This window comes from Chionomys nivalis, chromosome 2 (assembly GCF_950005125.1).
Source record: "Chionomys nivalis chromosome 2, mChiNiv1.1, whole genome shotgun sequence".
Lineage (NCBI taxonomy): Eukaryota > Metazoa > Chordata > Mammalia > Rodentia > Cricetidae > Chionomys > Chionomys nivalis.
In genome coordinates, this window is record NC_080087.1 from 109,675,196 (window position 1) to 109,696,230 (window position 21,035).

Consider the following 21,035-nt stretch of genomic DNA (forward strand, 5'->3'; position numbering starts at 1 on the left):
TGCTCCTTCCAGTGTTGGGGATTGATGCCAGGGCCTTGTGTATAGATCTTAGCTCTTAAAGGTTCCTGCCTTTCACCATTGCCACACCGGAGACTACACTGCTTTTCACATAGGAAACCTGGAGAGACACCTAAGATACAGAAGCCATATCCAGCCATAGCACTAAGCTTCTATTTTCTGAAATATTTCTTATGTGATAAGAGCTTCTATCTGCTTGGTTTCTGTGACTGTAATGGAATACTCGAAGCTGTGTTATTTTCTTTTCCATCCTTCCTTTCTTTCTTTTGAGACATGGTTTACTGTATTAGTCAGTAATCTGGCCTGGAACTCACGATGTAGCCCAGGCTGGCTTCTAATGTGAGGCAATCTTCCTACCTGCTTCCTTAGCACCAGGATGACACTGCAGGCCACCACACCCGGCACCTCCTTCACTTTTCATTTTGTCCTTGTTGCTGTTTTTGAGATCGGATCTTACTACGAACCTTATATTGTCCTCAATCCTACTGCCTCCTCCTCTAGGTACTGGATTACAGGGTGCATCACTGTTTTGTTAATGAATTCAGTCTCACACTGATCAATTCTTTTACTGCCTGCTTTGGGTTAGTGGTTTCATAAACTCACCAATTTCTGTCACAGAGTTCTGGAAAATTCTTCTCCAGTCTGAAGTTATTAAAAATTCACATTTCTCAGTGACCTCATCCTTCCCAGCAACCCCTTAGAAGACACCACTTAAGGTTTTAATTGCATGCAAGAAGAAATGGAATAAAGTAATTGAATCCAACAAAACCAACAATATAGAAAGATCTGAGCCAGGCGGTGGTGGTGCACGCCTTTAATCCCAGCACTTGGGAGGTAGAGGCAAGTGGATCTCTGTGAGTTTGAGGCCAGCCTGGTCTACAAGAGCTAGTTCCAGGACAGGCTCCAAAGCTACAGAGAAACCCCGTCTCAAAAAACGAAAAAAAAAAAAAAAAGAAAAGAAAAAAGAAAGAAAGATTTGATATTTCACTATGAAAGACATTCAATATTTTGCAGCCTCCGAAAAGAGACAGATGCAGGAGGATCACCAAGAGTTCAAGAACAACCTGTACAGCAAGTTCTGTGTTAGCTGGAACATGTCATTGTGAGATCCTGTCTCAAAAAAGATTAACATTGGAATTATGACTGTTAATATAAACCAGGATACTGACTTATAATTTATGACTTATGCAATTTTGGATCATATATTAATAATGCATTCAAAGCTCCACTCATACAAAAATTCATTTATATAAGTGCAAGTCTAATATGTGTCTTTTGGGCTTAAGGACCCTCTGAAAATCCCAAATTCATTGTAGACGAGGAGGCTGATGAGATGGCTCAGTGGGTAAAGGCGTTGGCTGCCAAGCCTGACAACCTGGGTTCAATCCCTGGAACCTACATAAAGATAGAAAGAGAACAGACACCACAGAGTTGTACTCTGACCTCTACTACTGTGCTATGGAATGCACATTTATGTGTGTGCACACACAGAGACACACACACAAATAGATGTAATTTAAAAGTTAAGAATTGGAACAAGGGACGGGGGCTAAAGAGATGAGTCAGAGTTTAAGAGCACTGGCTTGTTCTTCCAGAGGTCCTGAGTTCAATTTCCAGCAACCACATGGTGGCTCACAAACCATCTGTAATGTTATCGGGTGCTCTCTTCTAGCATGCAGACATACATGCAGACAGAACACTGTACACAAAGAAAGAAAGAAAGAAAGAAAGAAAGAAAGAAAGAAAGAAAGGAAGGAAGGAAGGAAGGAAGGAAGGAAGGAAGGAAGGAAGGAAGGAAGAAAGGAAGAAAGGAAGGAAGAAAGAAACAAAGAAAGAAAGAGAGGAAGAAAGAGAAAGAGGAAGGAAAGCATTACACACAAAATACTGAAATTTAAATCCTCTTAGATTTCTAGGATGGTTGTTTAGAAGATAATTTCACAATTTCCCGTTCTGAGCAGAGCAGACAGACCAAGCATGGGTGTGGTGGCACAGGTCCATAATCCTAGCGCCCAGGAGACTGAAGATAGAAGATAAGGTTTGAGACCAACTGAGCTACAGAGTGAGACCCTGTCTTGATCTATCAAAAGAAATAAATTGATAAACAAAATATCAAAGTCTTATGCCAAAGACTAGAACACAGGGTGAAAAATGCCTTTGGATTATGTGTGTTTCTTCATCTGCCCTGTGTTTTCTCAGCCCCAGCCCCTCATAGCCCAGACTAAAGCATGAAGCCAAGACATTTGTACAAGAGGGTAATGGTGGCTGTGAGAGTAACTCAGCAGCTTCGGGGTCAGATCAACTGCCCATTGAACACGGATCTCACGGCTGGGGTGATCACATACAGAAGAAAACCATTTTGGGAAACCACGCCAGTGGATAGTCAGACACTGCCCCCCACCCCCACCCCATAGCCCGCCCCCACTGCCTCTGCTCCTGTGGCTGGGTCTGTAGTTTGTTCGCTTGCTTAGTTAGCTTCTTTCTGCTTTTGGACTGATATCCCAGTGAAAGATCCCAACCCAGTCGGTTCATAATACACGATTAATGCTATTCCTACTACTTTTAAGTCATAAGAAGCCACTAGTCTGTATTAATGATTTAGGATTAAAAACACAACTTTGAGGCTAGGACTGTAGATAAACCAGGAGAGCACCTACCAGGCATGCTCAGGGGTCTGGAGGTGTATCCTTGCAATCCCAGCACTTGGGGTATGGATGCACAAGGATCAGAAGTTCGAGGCTATCCTTTGCCACATAGAGAGTCTAAGGCCAGCCTGAGCTACGTGAGAACCTATCTCCAAAAGTGATGTCATTTCTTGTTTCTGGGTCCATTTTTAGGTTGCGTGGATCCCTCTGAAAAGCCATGTCTCACTTTCCTTTCACACAGAGCCGTTCCCTTCTTACTTTTGGTTTTGTGTAATAGTCACTTAGGAGACTAATTCCGTGCCATAATTATTAGAAATTCCCCTCCCTATGGGGATGGAGTGATGACTCAGCAGTTTACAGTGAGCACTGCTTCTGCAGAGGACCCAAGTTCCCAGCATCCACACTTGGGTAGCTCACAATTGTAACTCCAGCCCCAGGGGATGGGACCTCTCTGGGCTCCTCAGGCACAGAGACAGACAGCTACAAACAATAATGAACTAAATCTTTAAAAAACAAAATTCACCTCCTCTTTTCTTTTTCTTTTTTTTTAAGATTTTTTTTTGTTATGTATAGTGTTTTGCCTGCATTTGTCTTTGCAGGCCAGAAGAGGGCACCAGATCTTATCACAGGTGTTTGTGAGCCACCATGTGGTTGCTGGGAATTGAACTCAGCACCTCTGGAAGAACAGCCAATGCTCTTACCTGCTGAGCCATTTCTTCAACTCTCTTACCTTCTCTTTTCATTCCTTTCCTTTCTTTGGGAGGGGGAATCTGAGGTTTCACTCTGGCCTGAAACTCAGTATATAGACCAGGCTGGTCTCAAAGACAACAATCCCCCTGCCTCTGTCTCCCGAACGCTGCAATTATAGACTTGTCTATAACACAGCTTTCAAATGGGAACAGAATGAGTTTTCTAACAGATCAAATCATATCATGTAAAACTGAAGGGGCTGGGGAGAGGGCTCAGTGGTAAAGATGCTTTTGAGTCCAGTGACCTGAGTTTGATCCCTGAGAACCATGAGGTGGAAAGAATCAAGTTATGGGATGCCTTCTTGCCTTCACACATGCACTGTGATCCAAAGGCATGCATACGTGCACACACAAAACAAAGAAGTCTGATAAAACAGTATATAAACCCTGAATTTAAGCTTAGTAATATAACTTTAGAATTTTGTTTTTATTATTTGTCTATTTTTTGAGACAAGATCTCAAATTTAAGGAACTTCACTTGTCCCAGATTCCCTACAGATGCACCAGATGTCTGACTAGGAATTTAACTTATTTAGAAATGGCCAGCAGGGTGGTGGTGGCATGCGCCTTTAATCCCAACACTCGGGAGGCAGAAGCAGGTGGATCTCTGTGAGTTTGAGTTCAACTTGGTCCACAGAGCAAGTTCCAGGACAGTCAGAGCTACATAGCTGAGACCCTGTCTTCAAACAAACAAGCCAAAAACCAGAAATAGCCTAGATATCTAATGAATATGACTTAATTTAATAAAACACGACTCTAAGATTTCAAGTTATAAAAAAGTTTTTTTTTGTTTGTGTGTGTATGTTTTTGTTTGTTTATTTGTTTCGAGACAGGGTTTTACTCTTTATCCAAGTTGCCCTACAACTCATGATCCTCCTGCTTCAGTTTCTTGAATACTGGGATTATAGGCATCTCCACCAGGCCTGGTTTTGGACAATTTTTAAAAAAGTTTTATTTTGGTTGGGTGTTGGTGGTGCACACCTTTAATGCTAGCACTTGGGAGGCAGAAGCATGTGGATTTCTTTGAGTTCGAGGCCAGCCTGGTCTACAAAAATTAGTTCCAGGACAGGCACCAAAACTACAGAGAAACCCTGTCTCGAAAAAACAAAAAAAAAACAAAAAAAAAGGTTTTATTTTATTTTTAAGTGCGTGTGATGTATGTGTGTGTGATGTATATGTGTGAGTGTGTACATGTGTATGTCTGTGTGATATATGTGTGCGAGTGTGTGTACGCACGTGTGTGTGTGTGATGTACATGTGTATGTGTGATATGCGTGTGTGAGTGCAAGTACCCAAGTAGATTCCTCGGAGCTGGAATTGCAGTTAGCTGTGAGCTGTCTGATGTGGGAGCCGGGTCCTCTGTGAGTGCAGGACTTAACCACCTGTCACCACTGTGGCCCTGAAAAGGTTTTGAAACTCCAAATCTACGGCAGTGCCCTTTGCTGCCTCCTCCTGGGGCCCTTCCATCCCTTCCTACTGCCTTGCTGATGAGAAGGCCTACCTAGATGAGGAACACTGTAACTGTCTGGGAGTGGTTGTGCATGCCTGTAACCCCGGAACTTGGGCAGCTGAGGCAGGAGGAGTGTTGCAAGTTTGAGGCCAGCCTGGGCTACATAGCAAGTTCCATGCCAGCCTGGGTTATAGAGGCAAGGGACTGAGGTCTACCTCAATGTTCCAGCCAGGGAGTTAAAATGAGGCTCATGCCCTAGATGAGGGAGACTTCAAAATGCAGTCGCCCCACTCCCGCACCGCCCCCCCATGCTCCCGAGCCCTCAAGTTGAGATAATAGCCCCTCTTCTCATGACTGACAGCCCTGAATAAGCCTGATTCGTTCCTACAGCTCCCGTGCCCTGAACACTGGCCTTTGAGTGGTGAGCCTCTGACTCGGGTCCGTTATAAACTGTTTGTCCCATTTACATTCCCCGCATTTACCCATTCTCGACAATTATGTCTAAATTGCTCCCGGGGTATTGCACAAAGCTGCAGATGGCCCAGCGACCGTTGCTCTGAGCACCCCTCCATGGCCGTCCACGACCAGGACACCGCGCAGCCAGGCAGGCTAGGAAGGACAGAGGGGTGGTTGCAGAAATGCATGAGCAGGCCCGCCCTGAGACAAGGGGTAAGAGTCACCCCCAGTCTGGATAAGCTGGGGCTACGGTGACGTCATCACTCCCTCTGCCCCACTGATGGACCGAGGCCTCCGATCTGCCTATCAGGCCCCTAGGTGAGGACTGCCCACGCATGGGAGGAAGAGAACTACATCTCTCAGTCCACAGCAGAACTGTTGGCGTCACACAATCCCTGGGCCCCAGAAGCAGGACTGTCACCAGTCACGTGACCCAGGCATGGCGTGGAGACAGGTGTGTCCACAGACTTGGTGGATGAAGCATCGTCTGATCGCTGCAGGTGACAGGGAGTGTGTGCCTGCCATCCAGCCCTGCCTAGGCACAGGAAGAAAAGTTCCAGGAAAGCTGGGCAGAGGGTAGCCCAGCCGCAGAAGAGCATGAACGACACCCGTCGAAATACCTAACAAGGACAAAACAGAGGCGACATCAAGTGCAGGCGTGATGGTGTCAGAATCAAAATGGAGGAGCTCCTGTCGACACCTACGAATGTAAATAGTGCTGCAGGCCATTGCGGGAGTGGTCAGATGAGGTCAGCCTGGTCGACCCTGGGACTCTGGCTTTGATACATTTGTTACAGCCTTTGGACTCTGGTGCACCAGTAAACATATGATTAGAAGTTTATCTGCCACTTTAGTGCCTTTCCAGATTGTACTGCAAGGGCTGTGACTGCCCAACAACACCCACGGAGTTGAGTTCCTTGTAAGGCTGGATAAGGCCTTTCTACGGAGGGACTATCTGTTAGAGGCATAAAGGACTGTCGATTGCTAAGACTCCATCTTGTCCCTGGATAAATTCCTCCAGGGAAATTGAGACCCAATTACATTACTGTGTTGTTGTTGTTATTATATTGTTGGGTGGTGGTCAGGTGGTGATGCATATCCTTAATCCCAGCACTTGGGAGGCAGAGGCAGGTGGATCTCTGTGATTTCGAGGCCAGCCTGGTCTACAAGAGCTAGTTCCAGGACAGCTAGGGCTGTTACACAGAGAAACCCTGTCTTGAAAAAAAAAGAAGCAAGGGATTCTGAAGATAGCGGGTCTGAATATTAGCGCTGTGAAGGGGCAGAAGAGGGGGTTCAGGGAGGAGGAGGGGAGAGAGCTGGGGAGGATTGGAGCAGCGTGGGAGTTGTAGAGTCAAATGATGAGGTTGAATAGGGTCTCAACCCCACGCACAAACACTCCTGTCAGACTGAGAAAATGGGAACCGTATCTGTGGATGGAGTCAGAGGGAAACTGGGCAAAATATACAGGGTTCTCTCTATCTCGTTTCTTTTTTTAAATTATTTTATGTGTATGACTGCTTTGCCCGCATGTATGTCTGTGTGTGCCTGTTGCCCATGAACACTAGAACTGGAGTTACAGATGGCTGTAAGCTTCCATGTGGGTGCTGGGAATGGAACCTGCGTCCTCTGGAAAAGCAGCCAGTTAGTCTCTGAACCCTCTATCCAGTCCTTTGTCTGATTTCTTTTTTCTTTCTTTCTCTTTCTTCCCTTCCCCTTCCCCTATCCTCTTCCCTATCCCCTATCCCCTTCCCCCTCGTCCGTCGTCGTCCTCCTCCTCCCCCTCGTCCTCCTCCTCCTCTTCTTCTTCTTCTTCTTCTTCTTCTTCTTCTTCTTCTTCTTCTTCTTCTTCTTCTTCTTCTTCTTCTTCTTCTTCTTCTTCCTCTTCCTCTTCCTCTTCCTCTTCCTCCTCTTCCTCCTCCTCCTCCTCCTCCTCCTCCTCCTCCTCCTTCTTCTTTTTCTGCGGGACAGGGTTTTCTTGTAACTTGCTCTGTAAACCAGGCTGTCCTGGAACTCTCAGAGATCTACCTGCTTTTGCCTCTTGAGTGCTGGAAATATGTGTACTACCACCAACTGGCTTTTTCTTTTTTTTTCTTTCCTTTCCTTTTTTTTTTTTTCTCCAACCAGCTTTTTCTGACCTCTTTTTTTGTTGTTGTTTTTGTTTTTTGAGACAGGGTTTCCCTGTGGCTTTGGAGCCTGTCTTGGAACTAGCTCTTGTAGACTAGGCTGGCCTCAAACTCAGAGATTTGCCTGCTTCTGCTTCCCAAGTGCTGGGATTAAAGGCGTGAGACATCACTGCCCAGCTTTTTTTTTTTCTCATCTGTGAAGATGACTGTGTGTCTCTAGAGAGAGTGAATTGGCTCCATGGGGAAAGGGCCTGACATGCAATACTGACGCCCCCAGAACCACGGGAAAGTGGGAAGAGGAAAACCAACTGCACAGAGTTGTGCTCCGACCTCCACATGGGCGCTGCGGCAGCCACACACTCGCACTTCATACAGATACAACAGCAATCATACAAAATCTTTAAAATGGCAGGCGACTCCTTAGTAAGGGCAGAACTACTATCTCCAAGCAGGATGCGCCATCAAAAGCTTCCTGGCTGAATGAGTGTTGTGTCCTGAACCTTTAATCCACAGTCTGATAAAAGCTAATTAATCGATTAAGGCTTGCGCACTGACTAGTCATCTCGAACTTTAGTAAAGAATTTTCCTTTCCAAGCACAAAGACTGCTTAGGAGACAGAAACCGTGGCTACTCTGACCCCACTGATGTGCGTCAAATGCTCCAACTACTATTGAGAACTAACATTTGCCAATGAAAAGAATTTCCACTGAGGATCAAGCCCAGGGCCTCCGTATGTATGCCAATCATGTGCCCCAACTGAGGTATTTCCCCAGGCTCCTAGGCTTGTCTAGAATTCATGGCAATCCTCCTGCCTCAGACTCCTGGGTGCTGACATTACAGTTATGAGCCATAGTGCTTGGCAATAAACACTCTACCAACTGCTGTACCCGCCCACCCCGGGCCGTGGACTATTTCCTGACAAGTCTGAGAAACAAGAGAATTGTTTGTAGCTTGGTAACATGGCTTGGTAGCACACGCTCCAGGTAGCAGCTATGGAGGGAATTATCTTTTGCTTTCCAGTACAGTGATCGCTAGGCAGGTGTTCTGACGCTGAACTGTACCCCGGTTCTATGGTAGTGACGGGCGGGACACTCAGGACTCTCCTAGGTCCTGCTTTTGTGATTCAGAAGCAGCGGGTACAGAGCCGGGGTAGAGATGAGAGGGTTCCAGAAGGCTCTGCTGGAGGGACGGCAGGGGCCATGGTGGGCACTGTGGGCCATGTGATGAGGGCAGGTGAGGGTGAGCAGAGGTTTGAGAATTGAGGGGCCTGGGTGGAACAAGCTCTGTGTAGCTAGGGAGGAGAACACAAGGAAAGCGCTTTTCTCCCTTTAATCTTTTAGTGTTTAAAATGCATTAAAATGTGTTTAAGTGCGTTAAAAACATACACAATATAGAATTTACCATCTAACCTCTTTATTTTATATTTCATTTTATTGAGATAGGATCTCACTATGTAATTTTTGCTGACCTGGAACTTGTTATGTGGACCAGGTTGGCCTCCAACTCAAAAGATCTGCCTGCCTCTGCCTCCTGAGTGCTGGTATTAAAGGTATGTGCCACTATGCCCAGGTGCCTTTTGTTTTTTGGCAGGGTTTTAGGCAAACTAGACTAACCTTGAACTGACTGCAAGGTTAGATGACCCTGAATGCCTGGTCCTCTGCTTCCACCTCCTATCCACTCACTGGAATTTCAATTGTGTCTAAGACTTTGACCTCCAGGAAACCTCCTGTAAACAGACTGACTATACAGCGCTGTTAGCTATGCTTGGGTCTGGGCCTCTTTTGTCAAGAGTTGAAAGTAATAAGCTCCCATGGGCTTGCCCAAGGAGTAAGGTCACTTGGTTCAAGGCCAAGCCTGGGCTGCACCAATGAGGTATTCAATGGCGCCCATTATTGCCGGGGCTTCTTACTGAGTTCCAAAGAAGATCGCTGTCTTCATTAGGGTTTCTATTGCTATAGAGACACCATGACCATGGCAGCTCTTATAAAGAAAACACTTAATTAATAGTTCAGAGTTTAGTCCATTATCATCATGGGGGCGGGGGAGGCATAGTGAAGCTCAGGCCGACATGGTGCTGGAGAAGGATCCAAAAGTTCTATATCTGGATTGTTAGGCAGCAGGAAGAGAGAGAGAGAGAGAGACACTGGTCCTGGCTCAAGCTTCTCAAACCTCAAAGCCATCTCCCCAGTGACACACTTCCTCTCACAAGACCACACCTAATCCAGCAAGGCCACACCTCCTAATGGTGCACTCACTCTGAGTCTCTGGGGGCCATTTGTATTCAAACCACCACAGTTACTAGAGGGTTTAGTTTGGGTGGTTATTTATTTTGATTGACGTATTAGGTCACACATTCATTTCTTCTTCTGTCTATGTCCCTTCCCACAATGCATCAGACTTTACTCATGTGCATACCCAATTATGTGGAGACATACATGGTGAATATGAAGTTTCCCGACAATGTTGCTTGAGAACATGGTTCTCTTTTGCAGCAAATATACCCAAACTCCTCGAGGCCAGATCGGCCCCTCTAGTCTTCATACCTGGATACAGTTGGGAATATGCTTGAATAGAAACTGTCTGGATTTGACTGTTACCAGCGACAGAATGCTTATTCCATTGTTCAGAGGTGGAGTACACAGAGCCCGACACAGGTGGGGGTGTCATGGCGTTCTGAGGCTGCTAGGTGCGTTATCCCAAGGAGGGGGAGCATACACCCATAACCCACCCAACTCCTGCCTTACCCTCCTGAGTGCCGGCTTACAGTTGAGTGGTATACATTATTTTTTTCCCTTCTGGTGCTGTTTTTGTTTGTTTTTTGTTGACATATGTTAATTATACACTATAATGGGTTTCATCATGACACTTTCATACACGTATGTAATGTATTTTGATTATATTTCCTCCCTGTTTAAGGTAGAGACACCTCCTGTGCATACGGAGTACACGTTGCTGAGCTTTTCATCCATCTGAAATGCTTAGTTTAACGAGAGTCTTTCCTGTTGATGCAAGAAAACACCTGGGAGTGGGTAACATAATATAACAGAGGGTTACTTAGTTCAAGTATTTGGAAGATCAAGAGCCGGTACTGACCTCAGCTCTGCCTGCTACGAGGAGGCTCACAGGGAGTGGGGAGCCAGGAAAGGAGGGGATACCAAACTTACTATTCCATTAAAACCCACCATAGCAGCGTTCTTCTGGAACACTGCATTAATCCCTAGAGAACAGCAGCCCCTGGTGAAGATTTCAGAGACTGAACTGACAAACAGGGAGCCTGCATGGGACTGACCTAGGCCCTCTGCACATATGTTGCAGCTGTGTAGCTTGGTCCTCTTGTGGGGCTCCTAACAGTGGGAGCAGGGACTGTCTTCGACTCTTACTGGGTTTTTTTAAACTTTTATTTAAAAAAGATTTTAAAGATTATTTATTGTGTATGCAGCATTCTGCCTTCAGGCCAGAAGAGGGCACCAAGTCTCATTGCAGATGGTTGTGAGCCACCATGTGGTTGCTGGAATTGAACTTAGGACCTCTGGAAGAGCAGTCAGTGCTCTTAACCTCTGAGTCCCCTCTCCAGCACTCTTTTACTGGCTTTTGGGACCCGATTCCTTATACTGGGTTGCAGTTTCTTACTGCAACTTGACATGCCATGCTTTGTTGATATTCATGGGAGACCCACCCTTTCTTAAACAGAAAGAGAGAAGTGGGTTGTGGGGGTGGGAACAGAAGGGGGTGAGGGGAAGGGACTGGGAGGAGAGGAGGGAAACTGCAGCCAGGATGTGAAATACATAAATTTATATAAAAAGATTCTACCATCCGCAGCACAGCGACACGCATAGGACTGAGCCTTGTGGGACACACGGCAAGCAGATCCAGACCCTAGCACTCACACCCTTCTTGAGCAATGTGCTGCTGTCAATCTTAGGACAGAATCCACTTGTCTGAGACCCTGCTGTTTTACTCATTTACTTTTATTGTCCAGCGTTTTATTGTAATTATGTGTATGTGAATGTGCCTGTCTTTGTGTGTGGTGTGTGTAGACGAATCCAGGTGCCTGTGGGCACCAGAGGCATTAGGACCCCTTGGAGCTGGAGTGAGTCACCTGACCCGGGTTCTGGGGACCAAACTTGGGCCCTCTGCAAGAACAGTAAAAGTTCTTAACCTCTAAGCTGTCTCTTGAGCCCCACCGACCCTGTTCTTAAATGTTTATTAGTTTACAAAGAGGTTTTAATATGGCTTATCTTCAAATAACGTTTGTTTTACTGTTTCTCTCCTCCCTTTCTTCCACATCCCTTCCCCTTCCCCTGTGCCCTCTCACCCCAGTGACCCCTCTCCACTTCTATGTCACAAGTGACACTCTTTAATTTTGTTGTTTATTTGAGACTGGGCCTCCCTGAGTAACCCAAGCTATCCTCAAACTTAATCCGTTTCTGACTCCCTTGAGCCGGGCTTGTGAAAGTCTACCACACGGGCAGCTTGTGGAGCCCTGCTCTAATTCCTTTGTGTACATACACAGAAATGGGATTGTTAAAAAAGCAGAAATACTTCTGAACCTGCCTCTTACTTCTTATCAGAGGTTACCTAGGTACGCCCAGGGCAATGGATAATAGACTCACCCTTGGGCCCCACCTAGCTGCCAGAGGGAACAGGGGTCAATCTCACCTACACAAGATTGAGGATCACTCTGAAAAATCCAGCCAGTGCCACATCTGGCCCAAGGCAGCAGTGCCACCCCAACCTTCTGTTCCGATCACAGGTTGAATGCACATAAAAGATACACACCCTGGGGTTTACAGGGCAGGCCCAGCAACGCCACCAGGAACTGAAGGCATGGACAGGGCTTCCACTCTGGATTGTGCCATCAACACTATTAAGACCACGCAGCAGTCACTTTGGGGTCAGGTCCCAAATGTATCACCTTCCTCAGGCAAGGCTAGTGAGAAGACAGTTGGAGGGCAGGGTAGTCAGGCCATTGTCTGTGCTTAACAGTGGGTATCTTGGGTCCAGGGAATCAAATCCAGGTGCTGGCCGAGGCTGGGTGCTTGGAATCCCACCTACTTTGAGCATCAGGAGCACAGCCTGGTTCCAGATGGCTCTCAAGAAATCTAAGAATCCCTGACAAAACACTCATGAGTAGAGGGTGGCCCCAGCAGCACACAGCACGAGTGTCTCATCCAGGATCGCCCCCTAACCTATCATCCAGCCTAGGGGGAGACACAAGAGCCTGGTCCAGTCACACCTTAACAGTCAGGCTTCAGTTCACAGGTCAGGGGTGGGGACAGAGTGGCTTTGTATCTAGGGGAGGGACATGACCTTTACAGCCAGAAACAAAGTCCTTCTCTGACAGAGTCCAGGCAGGTCAAATAGCAGTTGGTGCCTTGTTTTCTAACAGCGCAACTTACCAGTAGCTCCAGTCATGCAGCGAGACCTGGTGCTGCTATTGTTGTTGCTGGGCCTCAAGATACATCTGTCCTTTGGTATCATCCCAGGTAAGAAGGCTCCTTCCGGACTCCTACAGGATTAACCTGACATCCCCACTTGGACTAACCTGGGTCTGCTTCCTCTTGGCCAGCGGAGGAGGAGAAGCCAGCCTTCTGGAACCAAAAGGCAGCCGAGGCCCTGGATGCTGCCAAGAAGCTGCAGCCCATTCAGACATCAGCCAAGAACCTCATCCTCTTCCTGGGGGACGGTGAGTTTGCAAGGCCTGGCCACCCTGGGGTCCTTGTTCTCCAAGCACCCTGGGGACTCAGGTCTGATCAGGCATTGCTCCTTCAGGGATGGGGGTGCCCACAGTGTCAGCCACCAGGATCCTAAAGGGACAGATGGAAGGCAATCTAGGACCCGAGACACCCCTAGCCATGGACCGCTTCCCCTACATGGCTCTGTCCAAGGTGAGTACTGAGCCACATATCTGGGATGAGGGAGAAGAGGTTGGGGATGGTTGGAGGAGGAAGAATCTAGAACTGGAGCCCAAGCTGGCAACCAGGAAGCAAGGACTAATGTCTACCAGTAGCACACAGCTGAGAGTGTCTCTGTCCCCAGACATACAACGTGGACAGACAGGTTTCAGACAGTGCGGGTACAGCTACCGCCTATCTGTGCGGGGTCAAGGCCAACTACATGACCATTGGAGTGAGCGCAGCGGCCCGAGTTGACCAGTGCAACACCACATTTGGCAATGAGGTCATCTCGGTGATGTACCGTGCAAAGAAAGCAGGTAGGCCAGTGCTGGGTTTGGGAGCTCGGGCAGGTCTGGATCACTGGGTGACATCCTATCATCTACAGGAAAGTCTGTGGGAGTGGTGACCACCACCAGGGTGCAGCACGCCTCTCCAGCCGGCACCTACGCACACACGGTGAACCGTAATTGGTACTCGGATGGAGAAATGCCTCCTTCTGCAGTTCAGGAGGGCTGCAAGGACATCGCCACACAACTCATTTCCAACATAGATATTGATGTGAGCTCCAAGCACCATGGGGAGGGCTGGACCGAGGGATGAACCTTGGACTGGCCAGAGTCCAAGGCATAAAATGTCTGAACTCCAGGTCCTCTAGTAGGGGGGTGTGGAAAGCCCAGGAAAGGTATATCCCACAGATATGGTGGTGGCACAGGTGTTGTATGTCGGGGGGGGGCAGGACCCATAAAGCCCTAAGTCTACCTGTGCTGATTATCTGACCAAAGGTGATTCTCGGTGGAGGTCGCAAGTACATGTTTCCCAAGGGGACACCAGACCCTGAATACCCAGATGACATTAACCAATCTGGAACAAGGCTGGATGGAGAGAACCTAGTGGAGAAGTGGCTGAAAAATCACCAGGTGATATGGGTTCCAGGGGAGAGGCCAAAGCAGGGCCCAGGGCAGGACTGCACCTCTCAGGGCTGTGCGCTAAGACTGGCTCTGTCACTGCAGGGGGCCCGGTATGTTTGGAACCACACGGAGCTCATTCAGGCATCCCAGGACCCAGCAGTGACTCACCTCATGGGTAATGCCCTAGTTCTGCCCTGGCGCCTCTCAGTGGGTCTGTATGTATGCCACGAACTCCCCTCCCCACTTCCCAGCTTAGTGGTCACCATGGATTCCTGTGCCTCTCAGGCCTCTTTGAGCCAACAGATATGAAATATGATATCAACCGAAACCCCTTACTGGACCCGTCCCTCAAGGAAATGACAGAGGTGGCCATGCGCATGCTGAGCAGGAACCCAAAAGGCTTCTATCTCTTTGTGGAAGGTGAGTGGGTTGTGCCTACAGGGAAAGAGGCAGGGCCAGGGCCCCAGAGCAAACTCAAGCATCTCCCCCATCACTGGCTTCCTGCAGGGGGTCGTATTGACCAAGGCCACCATGAGGGCACAGCTTACCTGGCGTTGACTGAGGCTGTCATGTTTGACTCTGCCATTGAGAGTGCCAGCCAGCTTACCAGTGAGCAGGACACGATGATCCTCGTCACCGCTGACCACTCCCACGTCTTCTCCTTTGGTGGCTACACACTTCGGGGGACCTCCATCTTCGGTAGGGCAACGGACAGTGTTGGGTGGTGTTCCTCAAGTGTATGGGTAACCCGGGCCTCAATTTCCTCGTTTGTCAAAACGTCACAAACGGCACCTGCCTTGTAGGGCTCGGTGACCATTTAACCATTGGGCAGGCAAAACGGTGAGCTCGCCCGCGCTCCAAAAACAGTAATCAGTACAAGGACGTGGTGTCTCTGTTCCTCCATGCAGGTCTGGCCCCACAAAATGCTCAGGATGGCAAAACCTACACCTCCATTCTCTATGGCAACGGCCCCGGCTACGTGCTTAATTCAGGCAACCGGCCCAGTGTCACCAGTGAAGAGAGTGGTAAGTGCCACGGTGTCGCCTTACTGGGCCTGCAGGCAGAGAAGACCAGGCCGCTGCTCCTTCTGAACACCCTGTCTCCCTAGGTGACCCCTCGTACCTGCAGCAGACGGCTGTACCCCTGTCCTCAGAGACCCACGGCGGGGAGGATGTGGCGATATTCGCGCGTGGTCCGCAGGCACACCTGGTGCACGGAGTGCAGGAGCAGAGTTACATCGCGCACGTCATGGCCTTTGCAGGCTGCTTGGAGCCCTACACCAACTGCGGCCTGGAGGCCCCTGCTGACCAGAGCAGCACCATCGCCCCGACCAAAGTCACAAACAGCGCAGCAGGCCAGGCCACTGCACTGTTGTCCCTGCAGCTGCTGCTTAGTGCGCTGTTGCTGCTAGTAGGGACACGCATAGCGGCACCATGATGGTCCGGTGCCCCGCTGGGCTCTTCCCCAGTGTCAAACCGCTGGTCCCTTTCACCCCCACTCAGGGTTTCCTTTGCCCTATCAGTCCTGAGTTCTAGTCCACAACTCTAGTGGCCACCTCTGAGAAAACACTCTAGGCTTTATAACTTGCCCCGGGGCTTCTGCTTCTCAACTGACTGTCTCTGGAGTTGGAGGTACCTAATGGTACCCAAGAGGCTGAGGTCCAGGGTTGCCCTAGACTCCCCTTCACACCATCACCCTTCACAAGGACCCAAGCTTTTCAGGTCTTGGCTTGCTCCCAAGAAATCCAAGCAGAGGTCCAGGAGGCTGTGGGGTCTCGGCAAGCAGCCCAAAACAGTCTTGGCTTCCCCCTTGCCCATCTCCAGCTACACATAGATACTGAACACAGGCTATTTCCTACCTTTGGGGTCTCCAATCTTTGAAGAGACATAATGACAATAAAATGAACTGTTACATAAGCCAATGCCTCCAGTACTTTCTAGTAGGAAAACCCTGGGCACCTGAGGCACACAGCGCAGGTGGGCAGGTGGGTAGTGGATCTTAGGAGGTTGGGGAGAAGCTGTCTGAGAAGAGAGCAGCGTGAAAGTGGACGAAGTTCAGTGAGCCATGACCTTCAGGCCCTGCCTTCTGACCAGAAGCTGCAGGTCTCCAGAGGGTCAAATTGCTAAGCCAGGCACAGGTCATCCCTGGCCTAAGGACCCCCTAGCTGTCTGGAGAGGCAGGGCAGGGGGCGGAGCAAAGAGGCCCTGATGAGTGCAGCCTGGGGCTGCAGTGATGGTGAAGCTGCTCAGGTGGAGGTCAGGGGACACCTGGACACCTAGCTCAGCGTTTGTACCCTGTCCTTCACCCGAGCAGCCAGCAGGTGAGAGTGGCGGCTGGCCTGGCCCAGGCAGACGTGGTGGCGGCTCCTGGGGAGTATGCACTGCCTCCCTCTCTCAGGCCACATCCTGCTCAAGGTGGGCGGACGCCAGTGGGCTCTCCCAAGGTGGTAGGTAACATCTGCCCTGGAAAACATTTAGGCTCTCCACTTTACTATCCCCAGAGACAAGGGCAGCTCGGGGGCGGGACGGGGCGCGACTCCAGTCTTTCCAGGCTTCCGTGGGACAGCAGTGAGCACCAGCATGTGACCAGGGGGTCTGGATCCATCCTCCAGAGCTCCCATCTGCTTCCTGTGGTGTGACTTTAGCAGAGATAGGAAGTTCAAAGGTCACTGAGTAGATAGCTCTAGGAAGGTGGTAGAGGGGCCCTGAGGCAAGGAGCTGCAGCGCAGGAGTGGGGAACCTGCAGCCTTCCCTGCGGTGCCATGCATGGAGCAGATGAGCTGGGACACCTGCTAAAGATACTGCGAAGCTAGCAGCTCCTCCTTATCCTCCTGGAAGATCCGGTCCAGCGGTCACTTCTACTGCAGCTGTGGGGCTAAGGAAACAAATGACAGCGAGTACAGGGTATCCAGGGACATGGAGGACCTTGACCATAACTGAGAAGATGATCCAGACAGAGTTCCAGAACCTCCTCACATTGCCGGTCCCTCAGGTCTGGACATCCCTCTGAGAGCTGATCTGCAGCTGCCCCAGGGGCACTTTGCTGTGCATAGTGATGACGTCTTGCTGAGGGGTGATATGCTTGGACACAGAGATCTGGGGTGGAGAGCAGACTGGCCCAGTTCTTATCTGTGTGCCCTGCTCCTGCCCCAGCCCCAGCCCGGCCTCCCCCAGCTCCTGTGGCTCTAGAGCTGGCCTCTCCCAGCTCCTGCGGCTCTAGACCTGGCCTCCCCAAGCTCCTGCGGCTCCCGTTGGTTTGCCACTGCTCCAGCTTCTCCCGATCCTCACAACATCTGCTTCTGCTTCACATCTGCCTTCAGCAGGCTGAGCAGATGCTCCGGGGACACCCATCAGGACAGAGGCTCTTCCATGAGGCTGAGAGAATGAGGGATTCCTCCAGGATCCCTCTCGATCAGGGCTACTGCCTCTCCCTCTGGCTTCCTTACTTAGGAGGTTGATATCATAGCTTCCAAGGCTCAACCCTGTGATTGCTCCAGGAAAACTATTTACTCCCTCCTCCAGAGTTCTGCCTGAGCCCAGCTCCTCCTAGCTCCCCTCCCAGTACCAGGCCACCTGCTGGATTCCCAACATCTGGGGAGTTCCCAGGGATAGCACTCACATTCATGTACAGTGGGAAGAGTGTGTGTGGTCCAGCCTGACCGTGAAGAATACGGTCGCACTGTCCATGTCCTGAGCTTCACTCAGCAGCTAGCTGAGGATCAGAGTCTTTGCAGCCGGTGCCATTGGCCCAAATGTTCGGAGCCCACACAGTAGTCACGGTAATGGTGCTCCGGGGGCTCCTTCGTCTTCTATGGGCTTCACTCCTGCTCTGACAAGAAGACTCTCCATATAGTCCTAACTGAGCATGTGACCCTGCAGATGGCCAGGCCCCCACAGCTCTGTGGCGAGCACTCCTTTTGGTCCACCCCTGAACACGATGTACCTAGCTGCTCAGTGGAGCGGCAATAGCCTTGTGTGACAGACATGGAGGCCCTTCAGTCAGGAGGGTTGAGAAGGCCATGGACGTAGCTCGGTCGTTTCCCTTGGCTCCTTAAAGGCTGGGCAGACCTGGTCTGAGAGGAGAGATATCATACAAACAATAAGCGGGTTCCTGGCTGGATGGGGGCTGATGTGGCTTCTAGACACAGCCCACCCAGTGTCGGATGCTCTGTATCAGCCTACCAAACCCCTGTGGGCTCAGAACCCCTGATCACATGAGGTCTGATGCATGCAACAGCAGAGGGAGGAGGCAAAACAAACGTATCGGGGCTGGAGAGATGGCTCAGAGGTTAAGAGCACTGGCTGCTCTTCCAGAGGTCCTGAGTTCAATTTCCAGCAACCACATGGTGGCTCACAACCATCTATAGTGAGATCTGGTGCCCTCTTCTGGTATGAGGTAGGACACTGTACACATAATAAATAAATAAGTAAATAAATAAATACATCTATTTAAGAAAAACTTTCTTCAGTAGGAGGCAGGATGGTCACACGGCTTCTGCCTTTTCCTGGGGGGAGGCTGCCATGAAAGAAATGTAGAGAGTGCCTGGGGTACCTACCTGGAGGTGTCCCTGTGCACTCTGAACCTTTTGGGGGTTCACATCTATCCCCAGCCCCTGCCATGTGCTCCTTGAGTGTCGAGGACTGTCACCAAGCTCTTAGTGAGCTGCCCTGGTGAGACCTGGGGAGACAGAAGCAGTCAGGACAATCCTTGTGCCTTTGCTTAGAGAATACACAGAACCAATATAGAGTTGTCAACCTTAAAAAGATAAAATATTACTGTAGCTCACAGAGGGAGTGGCCAAATGAGATCAGTCCAATTAACACCGAGGCTGTGGACTTGATTTTAGATGCAGCAAAAACTGGGTCATCTGAGCATTGCTGGTGGGCATGTGAAGTTGTGGAGCTGTTCTGCAAAATTGTTCATCATCTCTTCAGTGGGCTGGGGTGTAGTTCAGCTGTCCAAGTGTTTGCCTAGTATGCACGAAATCCTCGGTTTGATCCCCAGCACTGGGCAAGGTGGTGAAGGTGGTGTATGATCCTAACCCTCTTTGACCACATATTGAGTTCAAGGCCAGCCTGGGCTATATGTGGTCCGGCTTCAAAATATCAGAAACTCAAAATCAAATCAAATGAACCCACCTGAGGCTGACTGTGGTGGTATCTGCTTGTAATTCCATCAGATTAACTGTGACTCCAGAGATGGAGGCAGAAGATGAGGAGTTCAGAAGTAACCCCAGATTTATAGTGAATTTGAGGTCGGCCTGGGCTACATGAGACCCTGTATTAAAAACAAAACAGATGGGGTGCTGTGGCATCTACCTGAATTCAAGCATTTGGGAGGTGGAACCCGCAGGATTAGGAGCTTAAAGTCATCCTAGGCTACATAGCAAGTTCCTGGCTAGCCTGGACTACATGAGACACGGACTCAACCAAACCAAGAACACAAAAGCAAAATCCCAAACAAACACTATCCAAGACCAGACATGAGAGCTGATCCCATTCATTCTACCATTTTGGAGTCTGAGGCAGGGGAATTAGTTGTTTTAAATTTGAAGACTACCTGGCTTCAGAGTGAGATACTATCTCAAAAAAATTTAAAAAGGGAAACATTCAAACACACAAGTCTGTGTATCATAGTGGCACACACCTATAAGCCCAGATACTTGGGAGACTGAGGTAGGAGGATCCCTAGGCCAGCCTGGGCTACATGGTAAGGTTAAAAACCACCTAGACAACCTATTGAGACCCTATATCAAAAGAAAAGTAATTAGGGCAGGCTCAGGGGGCGTATGCCTATAATACCAACACTTAGGTTTGGATGAAATCGGTCACAGTCACAGCTTTAGGGCTATGGAGGCTAGGCACAGTTAAACTGAGTGATACCAGAGAGGCTTACCAGTAGCCAATACGACCATTACCAGACACAAAAGTTTCCAGGTGTTCCTTAGGAGGAAGAGGCATCTGAATTCTCTGCACGTTCAAGGCTTAACTGGTGTCCATGTTCAGGCTAGCCGGGCCTACATAGTGAGACCTTGTCTCAAAACACCACCACCACCCTGGGGTATGTGCTCTCTGAGACAGGGTCTATGTTTCTCTAAACTTTCTAATATAGTCAAGAGTGACATTGAACATTGAACATCTGTTTCTCCTGCCTTCACCTCTCTCTCTCTCTCAGTTTTTTTTTTTTTTTTTTTTTTTTTTGTTTTTTGAGACAGGGTTTCTCTGTGGTTTTGGAGCCTGTCCTGGAACTAGCTCTTGTAGACCAGGCTGGTCTCGAACTCACAGAGATCCGCCTGTCTCTGCCTCCCAAGTGCTGGGATTAAAGGCGTGCATCACCACCGCCCGGCTCTCTCTCAGTTTTTTGAGACAGGGTTTCTCTGTGTAACAGCTCTGGTTATCTTGGAACTCACTTTGTAGATCAGGATGGCTTTGAACTCTCAGAGATTTACTTACCTCTGCCTCCTCCTCAGTGCTGGGATTAAAGGCCTGTGCCACCACGCCCGCCCGGGGTGACTTCACGTCTCAAGTGCTGGCCTTAGAGTGCTGGGATTTCAAGGATGATCCATCTTTCACACACCTGATTTATGCAGCAATGGGAATTGAACCTGGAATTCCTGTGTGCTGCCACCTGAGCCACATGCCAGCCCACTTATCCTCTACTTATTTATCTGAGATAAAAATCTCTGTAGAGCCCTGGCTGGCCTGGTACTCACTTTGTAGACCAGGCTGGCCTTGAACTCACAAAGATCCACCTACCTCTACCTCCGGTGTGTGCCACCACTGCCTAGCTGAC

General features: G+C 49.3%; 1 protein-coding gene across 1 annotated transcript; it reads left to right on the top strand.

Annotated features, from left to right (window-relative positions):
* Nucleotides 1-12,851: 12,851 nt before the first annotated feature.
* LOC130869281 (intestinal-type alkaline phosphatase 1-like) lies at nt 12,852-15,680 on the top strand. The gene is made up of 11 exons (XM_057761283.1): nt 12,852-12,924; nt 13,008-13,124; nt 13,211-13,326; nt 13,478-13,652; nt 13,721-13,893; nt 14,118-14,252; nt 14,346-14,418; nt 14,529-14,663; nt 14,751-14,942; nt 15,152-15,268; nt 15,352-15,680. Exons 1-11 carry the CDS (start codon nt 12,852-12,854, stop codon nt 15,678-15,680), a joined length of 1,635 nt encoding a protein of 544 aa, XP_057617266.1.
* Nucleotides 15,681-21,035: the final 5,355 nt, after the last annotated feature.

What these genes read in the sequence shown, in the direction of transcription:
- LOC130869281 (XM_057761283.1), top strand. Translation starts at nt 12,852, where the DNA reads ATGCAGCGAGACCTGGTGCTGCTATTGTTGTTGCTGGGCCTCAAGATA. An exon ending in TTTCCAACATAGATATTGAT is followed by an intron (nt 13,894 to 14,117) that starts GTGAGCTCCAAG and finishes ATCTGACCAAAG; the next exon opens with GTGATTCTCGGTGGAGGTCG. An exon ending in CTTCTATCTCTTTGTGGAAG is followed by an intron (nt 14,664 to 14,750) that starts GTGAGTGGGTTG and finishes GGCTTCCTGCAG; the next exon opens with GGGGTCGTATTGACCAAGGC.